Source organism: Oncorhynchus masou, chromosome 31, assembly GCF_036934945.1.
Source record: "Oncorhynchus masou masou isolate Uvic2021 chromosome 31, UVic_Omas_1.1, whole genome shotgun sequence".
NCBI lineage: Eukaryota > Metazoa > Chordata > Actinopteri > Salmoniformes > Salmonidae > Oncorhynchus > Oncorhynchus masou.
This window is the reverse complement of record NC_088242.1, coordinates 26,986,455-27,000,648: the sequence shown is the minus strand read 5'-3', so window position 1 is coordinate 27,000,648 and position 14,194 is coordinate 26,986,455. Positions and strand designations below refer to the sequence as shown.

Sequence of the window (14,194 nt, the reverse complement as noted above, 5' to 3'; positions counted from 1 at the left end):
AACCCAAGATAGATAAGCCGTAATGACACAGCTTCGGTTGAATACATGGAAAAGAACTAAATCTTTCATTTTTTATGGGGATGTCAACTTTGCAATCTATCCTCCAAACTGTCAATGATCCTCCAAGCCCACGTTTAAAAAATAAAAAATAAAATAAAAAAATCTTAATGAATGCACATATAAAGAGCGCAGTGGAAACAGCTGATGAGATGTACTGGTGGTCAGTAATCAGACTTCAACCTTACACTAAAAAGGACATTGTGCCCCAGGTATACGATAACAACACACTAACGCACTACACACACACCTGGACACATGCATCAACAAACCTATAAATTCACACGTGCACTCACACACCCAAGGACTCATGAAATATACTTAAGTATCAGAAGTAAATGAAATTGCTCAAATGTACTTAAGCATCAAAAGTAAAAATCATTTCAAATTCCTTATATTAAACAAACCAGATAGTACAATTTTATTTTTAGCCAGGGGCACACTCAGACATAATTTACAAATGAAGCATGAGCGAATGAACAAACAAGCTAAGACAGAAGAACTAAGTAACGTTAAACCGAAAGGTCTGTCCTCTTGACTTGTCATTTTTGATGTATGAGCATTGTTTCTGCAGGTTACAGGGGTGTGGGAAATAAAGTCATAGCCAGACAGAATGATCTACAACGAGATGAGCTGATAATGACTTCTCACCTTTTGGCAATAGCCAGGCATTTGTGAGTTATGTGACTGAGTAAACAAGTGTGTGTATAATATGATCAGATGACTTCAGAATGTCCACATTGAAGCAAAAATGACCAATAGTGTTTGGGAGGGATTCAGGCTTCTGGTTGTACCAACACAGTGGCCTTTAGGAAGCATACTTGTAATTGTCCATTTCATTACTGGCAGTCGTTTATGCGTTTGTAGACTTTGTAGTCATATAAATGGTTACATCCAGCAAACAACACTTGTTCCCGCAACTTTAGAGAATGTTCCCTTAAGATTCTTATTAGGCCATTAACAAACGTTTTTTCATAGGACTGTTCCTTTGATGTGCAAGGAATGTTTTCAAGGGACCATTCCCTTAATGTCAAATAGAATTTACCCAGAATGTGGTTAACCTGTTCTCAGAATTTAAGATAATGTTCTATACACGTTTAATGGGAACGTTGCAAGAACATTCACGTGTCCAGTTTTCTGAGGATTAGCTGAATATATCATCAACGTCCCACCAAACATACACAACATGGCAACCATGTTCTTTCAGAATATAATATATACATTTTGTAGACACGTTTCATGGGAACCTTGCTAGAACATTTCTGTGTATCAGTTGTCAGGATGTTGCCTGATGGTCCCAAAGAAATGCCACCCCCCCTTTTTTATTTTTTATTACACACTCTTAAAAGAAAAGGATTCCTGGAGGCACCTTTAGGGGTTCCTCAGATTGCAACACCACCAGAACCCCGAAAGGTGTTTCCAGGAACCTTTTAAAAAGGTTCCTTTTCCCGTAGGAACCTTTTGTCGCATGTATTCTATTATGAATAATAACATTAACAATAATAATACAAAAATAACATTGAGTGATAAATGTGTAAAGTCACAAATTCCTTTTGACTTTTAAAGTCACAGAAATCTCTGGTGTCCCTTATCCCTCTCCACCACAAAGAGTTTGCCAGTCATACAACATGTTGGTGATTTACTCCCCTCATCAATTCCCAGAACACATTTCTGAATAAACAGCATAGTGCCTTTCACTGATGCTGCATACTCAACATTAAAAAGGAAATGGAACCTCATTGCCACTCCCAATCCCACGGAGATGCAGTGATGGGAAAAGTACTCAATTGTCATACTTGAGTAAAAGTAAAGATACGTTAATAGAAAATGACTCAAGTAAAAGTCACCCAGTAAAATACTAGAGTAAAAGTATTGGGTTTTAAATACTTAAGCATCAGAAGTAAATGGAATTGCTCAAATGTACTTAAGCATCATAAGTAAAAATCATTTCAAATTCCTTATATTAAACAAACCAGATGGCACAATTTTATTTTTAGCCAGGGGCACACTCAGACATCATTTACAAATGCAGCATTTGTGTTTAATCAGTCTGCCAGATCAGAGGCAGTAGGGATGACCAGGGATGTTCTCTTTATAAGTGTGTGAATTGGACTATTGGGTGTCAAGGAAAATGTATGGAGTAAAAAGTACATTATTTTCTTTGGGAATGGAGTGAAGTAAAGTTGGCAAAAATATAAATAGTAAAATAAAGATACCTCCCCCCCCAAAAAAAATCTACTTTAAAGTAGCTTTACACCACTGTGGAGATGTCCCCTGGCTCTTCAGTGAGTGGCTCTTCAGTGAGTAGCTCCTCTCCCTCCAGGAAGAGTTGGATGTGGCTCTCATCCACAAAGAGATTCCCCTCTATTCTTAAGGTAGGTGATGGGAACTTTACACTGTAAGAAGTAAAACAAATTTAAATTAAGGTTACTTAAGTCATATTGTAACAAAGACGCTGACAGTCAAGAAGCAGGTGGTACGTTTATAACCTCTTGAAGCTAGGGGGCACTATTTTTATGTTTGGGAAAATAATGTTCCCAAAGTAAACGGCCTATTTCTCAGGACCAGACGCTAGAATATGCATATAATTGACGGATTAGGATAGAAAACACTCTAAAGTTTCCAAAACTGTCAAAATATTGTCTGTGAGTGTAACATAACTGATATTGCAGGCAAAACCCTGAGGGAAATCCAATCAGGAAGTGCCTCTTATTTTGAAATGCTTCTGTTCCTATGCATGCCTATCCTCCATTTAAAAGGATATCCCTAAAGGTGTCAACAGTCTTTAGACATAGTTTCAGGCTTTTATTTTGAAAAATGAGCGTGAAAGATCACATTGCGTAGGTGGGGGCTCTCAGAGTGAGTTTTTGCGCTACAGAGTAAAGCCACTATTGTTCCTCCCGCTGTTATTGAAAAACCTCACACTCGGTTGATATAGTATCGAATATTTATTTTAAAAACTACCCGATTAATGATTATAAAAAATGTTTGACATGTTTCTGTGGACATTATGAAGACTATTTGGAATTTCCGTCTGCGTTGTTATGACCGCTCTTTCCTGTGGATTTCTGAACATAATGCAACAAACAAACGGAGGTATTTTGGATCTAAAAATCATCTTTATGGAACAAAAGGAACATTTGTTGTGTAACTGGGAGTCTCGTGAGCGAAAACATCCAAGATCATCAAAGGTAAACGGTTAATTTGATTGCTTTTCTGATTTTCGTGACCAAGCTTCCTGATGCTAAGTGTACATAATGCTATGCTAGGCTATCGATAAACTTACACAAACGCTTGGATTGCTTTCGCTGTAAAGCATAATTTCAAAATCTGAGACGACAGGTGGATTAACAAAAGGCTAAACTGTGTTTTTCAATATTGCACTTGTGATTTCATGAATATGAATATTTTTTTGTAATATTATTTGACTGTTGCACTATGCTATTCAGCGATGGGATGGGTAGCGTCAAGAAGTTAAACCAACAAACATGGAACGAGACAACATAGTAGTGGAGTCTTAACATAGAAAGAACCTAAGGGAGTGCCAAATATAGGGGAGGTAAGTGAGGTAATGGAGTACAGGTGTGCCTCATGATGAAGGTGTGCCCCCCCCCATGCATGGTTCCAGCCACAGGATGACGCCGACCAAAGGGATAACCCCGAGGATGAGGACCCGGCGGCGAAGGTCGCAATCACAGATGATGTTGGGAACCAGAATGTCCTCCACTGGAACCCAACACCTCTCCACTGGGCCATACCCCTCCCAGTCCACCAGATACTGGAATTGATCCCCACGACGTCGGGAGTCCAGTAGGGATCTGACGGCATTGGCTGGAACACAGAACCTCAACACCATCAATCAGATGGACATATCCCAACCAGAAGCCATGGATTACAGGCACTATCTGCACCGAGCTAAAGGCTAGAGCTGTCGCTTTTAAGGAGTGGGACACTAATCCGGACTCTTATAAGAAATCCTGCTATGCCCTCAGACGAACCATCAAACAGGCAAAGCGTCAATACAGGACTAAGATTGAATCCTACGACACCGGCTCTGACGCTCGTCGGATGTGGCAGGGCTTACAAACTATTACGGACTACAAAGGGAAACCCAGCCATGAGCTACCCAGTGACTCGAGCCTAACAGATGAGCTAAATGCCTTTTATGCTTGCTTCGAGGCAAGCAACACTGAAGCATGCATGAGAGCACCAGCTGTTCCGGACGACTGTGTGATCACGCTCTCCAAATCCTTTAAACAGGTCAACATTCATAAGGCTGGAGGGCCAAACGGATTATAAGAACGTGTACTCAGAGCATGCGCGGACCAACAGGCAAGTGACATTTTCAACCTCTCCCTGATCGAGTCTGTAATACCTACATGTTTCAAGCAGACCACCATAGTCCCTGTGTCCAAGAAAGCGAAGGTAACCTGCCTAAATTACTACCTCCCCGTATCACTCACGTCGATAGCGATGAAGTGCTTTGAAAGTCTGGTCATGGCTCACATCAACACCATCATCCCCTAAACCCTAGACCAACTCCAATTCGCATACAGCCCCAACAGATCCACAGATGACGCAATCTCAATCGCACTCCACACTGCCCTTTCCCTCCTGAACAAAAGGAACACCTACAGTATGTGAGTGTTGTGGAAAAATTCTTCCACAGGGACACTCAAATTCAATCTTAAATGAATCATTGTTTATTGTCAACGTGCTGGAGAGGTTCCAACCACCATAGTACACATGTCAATCAGGAGCTCTCCCGGGCAGACCCAGCAGTTGTCTTACATACAGCTATACCCAGAAAAGTTATATTCACATGATTTAGCCTAATTAATTAATCATTTCCGTTTTGTTTCATTTATGAGACCGATCAATACTGTTTCATAACATGTGACAGTCATCACGAGGCTTCTCCTCTCTAAACTGAGACCTTGAAACTGAGATATCTTTAGTTTGTTCTCAAAACAAGGTCTGGGGATATTTCCAAATTGCAGCTACTGATAAGAGAAGGATTTGTTCAGTCAACCACTTGCCTGAACACATAAATTGATTTATAGAACAGCACATGAATAGAACACAGACATTAGTTATAAGAAAAGCACAAACATTAAAATTCCCACTACATGAGAATGCTGTTCATTGACAACAGCACAGCGTTCAACACCATAGTGCCCACAAAGCTCATCACTAAGCTAAGGACTCTGGGACTAAACACATCCCTCTGCAACTGGATCCTGAACTTCCTGATGGGCCAGGCAACAACACATCTGCCACGCTGATCCTGAACACTGGGACCCCTCAGGGGTGCGTGCTTAGTCCACTCCTGTACTCCCTGTTCACCCATGACTGCGTGGCCAAGCACGACTCCAACACCATCATTAAGTTTGCTAACGACACAACAGTGGTAGGCCTGATCACCGACAACGATGAGACAGCCTATAGGGAGGAGACCTGGCAGTGTGGTGCCAGGACAACAAGCTCTCATTCAATGTGAGCAAGACAAATGAGCTGATCGTGGACTACAGATAAAGGAGGGCTGAACAGGCCCCCATTAACATTGACGGGGCTGCAGTGGAGCGGGTTGAGAGTTTCAAGTTCCTTGGTGTCCACATCACCAACAAACTATCATGTTCCAAACACACCAAGACAGTCGTAAAGAGGGCACGACAACACCTTTCCCCTCAGGAGACCTAAAATATTTGACATGGGTCCCCAGATCCTCAAAAAGTTATACAGCTGCACCATCGAGAGCATCCTACCCGGTTGCAACACAGCCTGCTATGGCAACTGCTCTGCATCCCACCATAAGGCACTACAGAGGGTAGTGCGTACGGCCCAGTACATCAAGCTTCCTGCCATCCAGGACCTATAGTACCAGTCAAAAGTATGGACACACCTACTCATTCCAGGGTTTTTCTTTATTTTAAATGTTTCTACATTTTAGAATAATAGTGAAGACATCAAAACTGTAAAATAACACATATGACATCATGTAGTAACCGAAAAAGTGTTAAACAAATCTTTTAGATTCTGCAAAGTAGCCACCCTTTGCCTTGATGACAACTTTACACACTCTTGAAATACCTCTCTACCAGCTTCATGAGGAATTATTTTCCAAAAGTCTTGAAGGAGTTCCCACATATGCTAAGCACTTGTTGGCTGCTTTTCCTTCACTCTGCTGTCCAACTCATCCCAAACCATCTCAATTGGGTTGAAGTCGGGTGATTGTGTAGGCCAAGTCATCTGATGCAGCACTCAATCCCTCTCCTTCTTCGTCAAATAGCCCTTACACATCCTAGACGTGTGTTTTGTCATTGTCCTGTTGAAAAACAAATAATAGTCCCAGTAAGTGCAAACCAGATAGGATGCGTATCACTGCAGAATGCTGTGGTATCCATGCTGGTTAAGTGTGCCTTGAATTCTAAATCAATCACAGACAGTGTCACCAGCAAAGCACCCCCCCACCTCCTCCTCCATGCTTCATGGTGGGAACCACACACGTGGAGATCATCTGTTCACCTACTCTGTGTCTCACAAAGACATGGCTGTTGGAACCAAATATCTCAAATTTTGACTCATCAGACCAAAGGACATATTTACACCGGTCTAATGTCCATTGCTTTTTGTCTTGGCCCAAGCAAGTCCCTTCTTCTTATTGGTGTCCTTTAGTATTTTCAATGACAAACTCATTTTAATTAGATCAGATAGGTGTGTTGTAACTGTTGCCACATAATGACATTAGGATACTGTATGTTAAAAGCACTGTGTGAGTATCCCTTGCCAACAGACAAAGAGCTATCTTTGGTTCACCAATCAGGGCGTTGATTGGCTTAGCTTCAGTAACAAGGCATGATGTATAACGAAACTATTTCTTGTAGGGGAGAATGTTTCTTTGGTTCCTTTAGGCGACGTCTTGACAACTGATACACAGGGAATTTTCTTGCAACGTTCCCATGAAACTTGTCTGGAACATAAATATCTTGTGTTCTGAGGACATGGCAACCATGTTCTGTGTATGTTTGGTGGGACGTTGATGGAATATTCTCCTAACCCACAGAAAACTGGACACGTGAATGTTCTTGCAACGTTCCCATAAAACGTGTCTAAAATGTGTCTTCATATTGTATATTCTGAGAACATGGTAACCACATTCTGGGTACGTTCTGTTTTACATCAAGGAGAATGTTCCAACTGTAACGCCAAAATATCCTAAAAGGTTCTCAGGTTTTTTTCTAGCATAGATAGAATGTTCCCCTAACTAACAGAAAGCTGCACACTCAAACATTAGGGGAACATTACGGGTAACATCACAAAAAATATCTTTCTCCCCTTGTTGTTAGCTGGGCAGTCATTAAAGCTGCAGGGAAGATTCCCCCATTAAAGGGAGGGTAAAAACAGTGTGACTGGCTTGAGAAGGTGAGTAGATGGAACACACAATCTGGCCGCTTTTATTACCAGGAGGAGAGATATCTATCATGCAGTTTATGGCCCTATAAACCTTTGGTCTGTTCATGGGTCTTGTTCCTCCTCTTTTCTCTCTCTCTTTATATATATATATATATATATATATATATATATATATATATATATATATATATATATATATATATATATATATATATATATATATGTATATATGTATACATATAAATCGCTCTCCTCTCTCTATACAGTGGGGCAAACAAGTATTTAGTTAGCCACCAATTGTGCAAGTTCTCCCACTTAAAAAGATGAGAGAGGCCTGTAATTTTCATCATAGGTACACTTCAACTATGACAGACAAAATAAGGAAAAAAAATCCAGAAAATCACATAATAGGATTTTTAATGAATTTATTTGCAAATTATGGTGAAAACCAGACCTGTAACTTCTTCTTTAAGAGGCTCCTCTATCCTCCACTCGTTACCTGTATTAATGGCACCTGTTTGAACTTGTTATCAGTATAAAAGACACCTGTCCACAACCTCAAACAGTCACACTCCAAACTCCACTATGGCCAAGACCAAAGAGATGTCAAAGGACACCAGAAACAAAATTGTTGACCTGCACCAGGCTGGGAAGACTGAATCTGCAATAGGTAAGCAGCTTGGTTTGTAGAAATCAACTGTGGGAGCAATTATTAGGAAATCGAAGACATACAAGACCACTGATAATCTCCCTCGATCTGGGGCTCCATGCAAGATCTCACCCCGTGGGGTCAAAATGATCACAAGAACGGTGAGCAAAAATCCCAGAACCACACGGGGGGCCCTAGCGAATGACCTGCAGAGAGCTGGGACCAAAGTAACAAAGCCTACCATCAGTAACACACTACGCCGCCAGGGACTCAAATCCTGCAGTGCCAGACGTGTCCCCCTGCTTTAGCCAGTACATGTCCAGGCCCATCTGAAGTTTGCTAGAGAGCATTTGGATGATCCAGAAGAAGATTGGGAGAATGTCAGATTAAACCAAAATATAACTTTTTGGTAAAAACTCAACTCGTGTTTGGAGTACAAAGAATGCTGAGTTGTATCCAAAGAACACCATACCTACTGTGAAGCATGGGGGTGGAAACATCATGCTTTGGGGCTGTTTTTCTGCAAAGGGACCAGGACGACTGATCCGTGTAAAGGAAAGAATGAATGGGGCCATGTATCGTGAGATTTTGAGTGAAAACCTCCTTCCATCAGCAAGGGCATTGAAGATGAAACGTGGCTGGGTCTTTCAGCATGACAATGATCCCAAACACACCGCCCGGGCAACGAAGGAGTGGCTTCGTAAGAAGCATTTCAAGGTCCTGGAGTGGCCTAGCCAGTCTCCAGATCTCAACCCCATAAAAAATCTTTGGAGGGAGTTGAAAGTCCGTGTTGCCCAGCAACAGCCCCAAAACATCACTGCTCTAGAGGAGGTCTGCATGGAGGAATGGGCCAAAATACCAGCAACAGTGTGTGAAAACCTTGTGAAGACTTACAGAAAACATTTGACCTCTGTCATTGCCAACAAAGGGTACAACAAATGACTCCAGTCATTTTACCCTATAGGCCTACAGGCCAATGGATGTGTACTAGCCTGTGTGTATTGTCCATATGGTGGTTGTGTGATGTGAAGTGTGCAGTATGTCTGAGTATTGGTTCATACGGACCTTGAACAATGAATGGTGAGGAAGTTATTGGCAGACCAACCCATCCCTCAGACTATGTGTCGATTCCAGTTGTTCATTAACAGGTGAGTTAAGAAAGCAGGTGAGTTGCCGAATCTGAGCGGAACAAAGCAGGTGTGTAAATCCATACATCCTTGTTTTGAAACAAAGCAGTCGATCAATGAAAGATTTCACAGTAAGTAGTTAAATGAATGAAAAACGTTTGAGACATTCAGAGAAGTAAATACATTTTTATAGGCTGTTTTTCACCCGCCAATTTTGTTTTCCAACTGGAAAAAGTACATGTGCTGAATGGAATATATATTGCGTGAGAATATTGCGATATTTGGAATACAGAATAAAAGGGATGACAAGTAACTTTTTACTTTTTGGAATTATTAGAACATTTCTGGCAAATGGATTTTACCCACCCACAGCTCAATGTCTTGTCATTGAACATCTCCTCAACATAATTGGTACCAGAACAGGTCATCTAGACTGGGAAATCCAAAGACTCGCCTTATGAAAAATAGGAACATTCATTAGCTTATACATTAAGTCCTCAGAATGGCTTATAGAGGTTGGTGGGTGTGTGTCTGCTGGATGGTGTTGATCGCAGGCCGATGCGAGGCGATATACCCTCACTGTCTGGATGGGATCATGATGAACGTAGTTCTGCTGGATGACGACATCTCTCCCTGGAGTATGACATTTGTCCGTAGCGCTGTGGAGAGTGCGATCCAGCTCGACGCTGAACTCCCCTGTAAAAGCTGTCTAAAAGGTAAATGTAATTATAATTTAAAAACTGTAAATTAATAGAGCATTTGCACAGGGTTGCTGGTTCAAGTCCCACCATGGCTGAGCCCCCTTAATTGGTAGTGTACAATTATCACATATAGCAGACTATAAAAAACAAAATTGGTTTATAAGGATATCCTAGGCCGACATTGTGTTATAGATGTAAGGACCTTAGCCTAACCTAAATATTTTTAGCTTAATTTTTTGTGATTTAACTTATCTTATCAGCTCAGATTTTATGCTCTGCTAACTTACTATTTGTGGGTCCGTAATCTTTATGCCACCATTATGGTGTATTGATGTTTTCTTTTCCAAGGAGTGAAGCGAAACCTGACTGCAAACTTCCTTGGGCTCGAGACTAGTTTGTACAGCAAGAAAGGCTGCAAAAGCAGCACTTGTGAAGTGGTGGAGACCTTGAAGAACCTAACTGTCAGTGTTAACCAACTCTCTCACACACACACACACACACACACACACACACACACACACACACACACACACACACACACACACACACACACACACACACACACACACACACACACACACACACACACACACACACACACACACACACACACACACACACACACACACACACAAATATTGACATATCTAAGCTGCTTCTCCTTTGTTTCAGAAAACAGGCCAGGAGGGCTGGGTTTTGCTGGGGCCCACCTGTACCCATGCAACCTTTCAGATGGTTGAGTAAGTGTTGTGTTGCCGAGACACCCTTTCTCTTTTACTTCCTCTATATATATTGCCCTCACCTTTATTCAACTTGTTTACTATTGTAGTTACATTTTAATAACACAGTCATTTATTACATACTGTTGTGTCATTCTCCCACTCTCCCCTGTGTGTGTATGTCTGTCTTTCTGTCTCACATACCCTCCATCCCTCTGCCCATATCCCTCTCTCTCTCTCGCTGTCTCTCTCTCTCTCTGTCTCATCCCTTTTTCTTTCTCTTTCTCTCCCTCTCCCTCCCTCAATCCCTCTCTCCCTCCCCTCTCAATGTTCCAGTCAAGAGGTTGGTCTGAAGCTCCTCATGCCCATCATCTCAGCCGGCAGCTTTGCTCTGTCCTGTGACTACCAAGACAACCTGACCCGCATATTGCCCCCTGCACGCAAGATCTCCACATTCTTCACAAAATTCTGGGACTTCAAAAACAATATCAAACCCAAGTGGTCCACAGCCTTCCTCTATAAGAAGCAGGAGAACACTGAGGACTGCTTCTGGTGAGTGATTTACTTGTGGGTCGCTTGTGAAACATTTGTGAGCTGTTTGTGCATTTCCTTTGAGTTGCTTTTGAGTCACTTGTGTCCTGACTTGTCAGTTCTGTAGGTGTAATATGCTGGAAAAGGGTGAAGGTGGATATTACCTGACAAGTGATTCCGTAGGCTAATGGACGATTTGATGACTGAGAATATATATTTGTGTATCTTATATTTGCTTAGATGTGATGTTGATACTGATGTCATTGTATTTCCCCATCCCTCCTCAGGTACATCAATGCACTTGGTACAGGCTCAGCCCACTTTTCCTTACATGTCAAAAATACCCAAGTTATAACCAAAGCGGAAGACCTTAGAATGGAATTAAACTCCAAAAAGAGGACAAGCAATTGTAAGTAAACCCACATCATCTCACTCCTTTCACAAATCTGGAGGATTGGCAGATAGATAGCCCACCAGGGGGAAGGCCAGCAATGGAGTGTCCAGAACATTTTAAATGGGGTGGACAAGGTGAGGCACAGACCCAGTTTAGGGTGGCCATAACATTTGCAAGGTGGATTTTTTGTATATAATTATGATGGTTCAATGCATTAAATGCTTCAGCTTAGCGTTGGTACATTTTACAGTTCAAATAAATCATGAGTCAATTCCAAAAGTCTTGTTACAGTGTTTGCATTCAAGGTCAGGGTTTTATAAAAGGGTATTAGCATTCAGCAGTAAATTCACTTGAAAGTGCCATCACAAGTGCAAGTTATACTGTGACATTCGGGGGCTGTCTATTTTTCTAACTGGATCTCCTATTTGTGCATAGGAGCGATAAAAAAAAAATGTATGGGCTTTATAGTAAAGATGGAATTTAACTGTAAATATGTATTTCATTTTAATATGTCATGAACACAACCAGTCATTATGTTTTCATCTGATTGTCAAATAAATCACTTCAAAAAGTCGGTTATATACAGTAGGTTACCTGCGTACGTTCGTCCACTTCATAATAAATCCAATGTCTGAACATTTTTTTTATTTTTATTTTTTACGCCGGCGACGCTGGACTGATTGTGCGCCGCCCTATGGGACTCCCAATCACGCCCAAATGTGATACAGCCTGGAATCGAACAAGGGACTATAGTGACACCTCTTACACTGAGATGCAGTGCCTTAGACCGCTGCACAAGTCGGGAGCGAAATGCACTGTGCACCCGCCATTTGAATGGAAAGAGATATCTATTACAAACACCAAAGGTGTATTGACATTCAGCCTACAAAGTGGCGTGCATTCATGGAGAATTTTTTTTACAATAAGAAAAAAAAACAATGTAGAAAATAATTTATAATTCGTGTCTATCCGTGTTTCATAATATTCCTTCAATTCATACAAGGCTGAATCCATTTCACCAGAGAAAGTATCTGAGCGAGGCAAACAGACTCCCCTCTGTCTTATTATCTGTAGGCCATGTACTTTTAAAACTCGTTTTTCAACCACTCCACAAATTTCTTGTTAACAAATTAGGATAGGATATCGGTTAGGATATCTACTTTGTGCATGACACAAGTAATTTTTCCAACAATTGTTCACAGACATTATTTCACTTACATTTCACTGTATCACAATTTCAGTGGGTCAGAAGTTTACATACATCAAGTTGACTGTGTGTTTAAACAGCTTGTAAAATTACAGAAAAGTATGTCATGGCTTTAGAAGCTTCTGATAGGCTAATTGACATCATTTGAGTCAATTGGAGGTGTACCTGTGGATGTATTTCAAGACCTACCTTCAAACTCAGTGCATCTTTGCTTGACATCTTGTGAAAATCAAAAGATATCAGCCAAGACCCCAGAAAAATAATTGTAGACCTCCACAAGTTTGGTTCATCTTTGGGAGCAATTTCCAAATGCCTGAAGGTACCACGTTCATCTGTACAAACAACAGTACGCAAGTATAAACACCATGGGGCCACGCAGCCGTCATACCGCTCAGGAAGGAGATGCGTTCTGTCTCCTAGAGATGAACGTACTGTCAGGAAGTTAAAGCTTGGTCTGAAATGGGTCTTCCAAATGGACAATGACCCCAAGCATACTTCCAAAGTTGTGACCAAATGACTAAAGGACAACAAAGTCAAGGTATTGGAGTGGCCATAACAAAGCCCTGATCTCAATCCAACAGAAAATGTGTGGGCAGAACTGAAAAAGCATGTGCGAGCAAGGAGGCCTACAAACCTGACTCAGTTACACCAGCTCTGTCAGGAGAAATGGGCCAAAATTCACCCAACTTATTGTGGGAAGCTTGTGGAAGGCTCCCCAAAACGTTTGACCCAAGTTAAACAATTTAAAGGCAATGCTACCAAATACTAATTGAGTGTACGAAAACTTCTGACCCACTGGGAATGTGATGAAAGAAATAAAAGCTGAAATAAATAATTTACTCTACTATTATTCTGACATTTCACATTCTTAAAATGAAGTGGTGATCCTAACTGACCTAAGATGGAATTTTTATTAGGATTAAATGTCAGGAATTGTGAAACTGAGCTTAAATGTATTTGGCTAAGGTGTATGTAAACTTCCGACTTCAACTGTAAGTGGACACCTGCTCGTCGAACATCTCATTCCAAAATCATAGTCATTAATGCGGAGTTGGTCCCCCTTTGCTGCTATAACAGGCTTATGAAAAGGCTTTCCACTAGATGTTGGAACATTACTGTGGGCACTTGCTTCCATTCAGCCACCAGAGCATTTGTGAGGTCGGGCACTGATGTTGGGTGATTAGGCTTGGCACGCAGTCATTCTAATTAATTCCAAAGGGGTCGATGGGGTTGAGGTCAGGGCTCTGTGTAAGTCAGTCAAGTTCATCCACACAGTTCTCAACAAACCATTTCTGTATGGATCTCGCTTGGTGCATGGGGGCATTGTCATGCTGAAACTGCCAAGGGCCTTCCCCAAACTGTTACCACAAAGTTGGAAGCACAGAATTGTATGGAA

At 41.4% G+C, this 14,194-nt stretch overlaps 1 protein-coding gene across 2 annotated transcripts in view; it reads left to right on the top strand.

Annotated features, from left to right (window-relative positions):
* The first annotated feature begins 9,241 nt into the window (after nucleotides 1-9,241).
* Nucleotides 9,242-14,194, top strand: part of LOC135523707 (guanylyl cyclase C-like) — a 21,692-nt gene continuing 16,739 nt past the window's right edge. Inside the window, exons 1-5 of one of the 2 annotated variants that reach the window (XM_064950548.1) lie at nucleotides 9,242-9,962; nucleotides 10,296-10,408; nucleotides 10,620-10,687; nucleotides 11,003-11,218; nucleotides 11,485-11,606. In XM_064950548.1, coding sequence (XP_064806620.1) covers nucleotides 9,749-9,962; nucleotides 10,296-10,408; nucleotides 10,620-10,687; nucleotides 11,003-11,218; nucleotides 11,485-11,606 — 733 coding nt within the window. In that variant the 5' untranslated portion in view covers nucleotides 9,242-9,748. The remainder of the gene's footprint in view (nucleotides 9,963-10,295; nucleotides 10,409-10,619; nucleotides 10,688-11,002; nucleotides 11,219-11,484; nucleotides 11,607-14,194) is intronic. The other variant, XM_064950547.1, reaches the window with a different exon arrangement.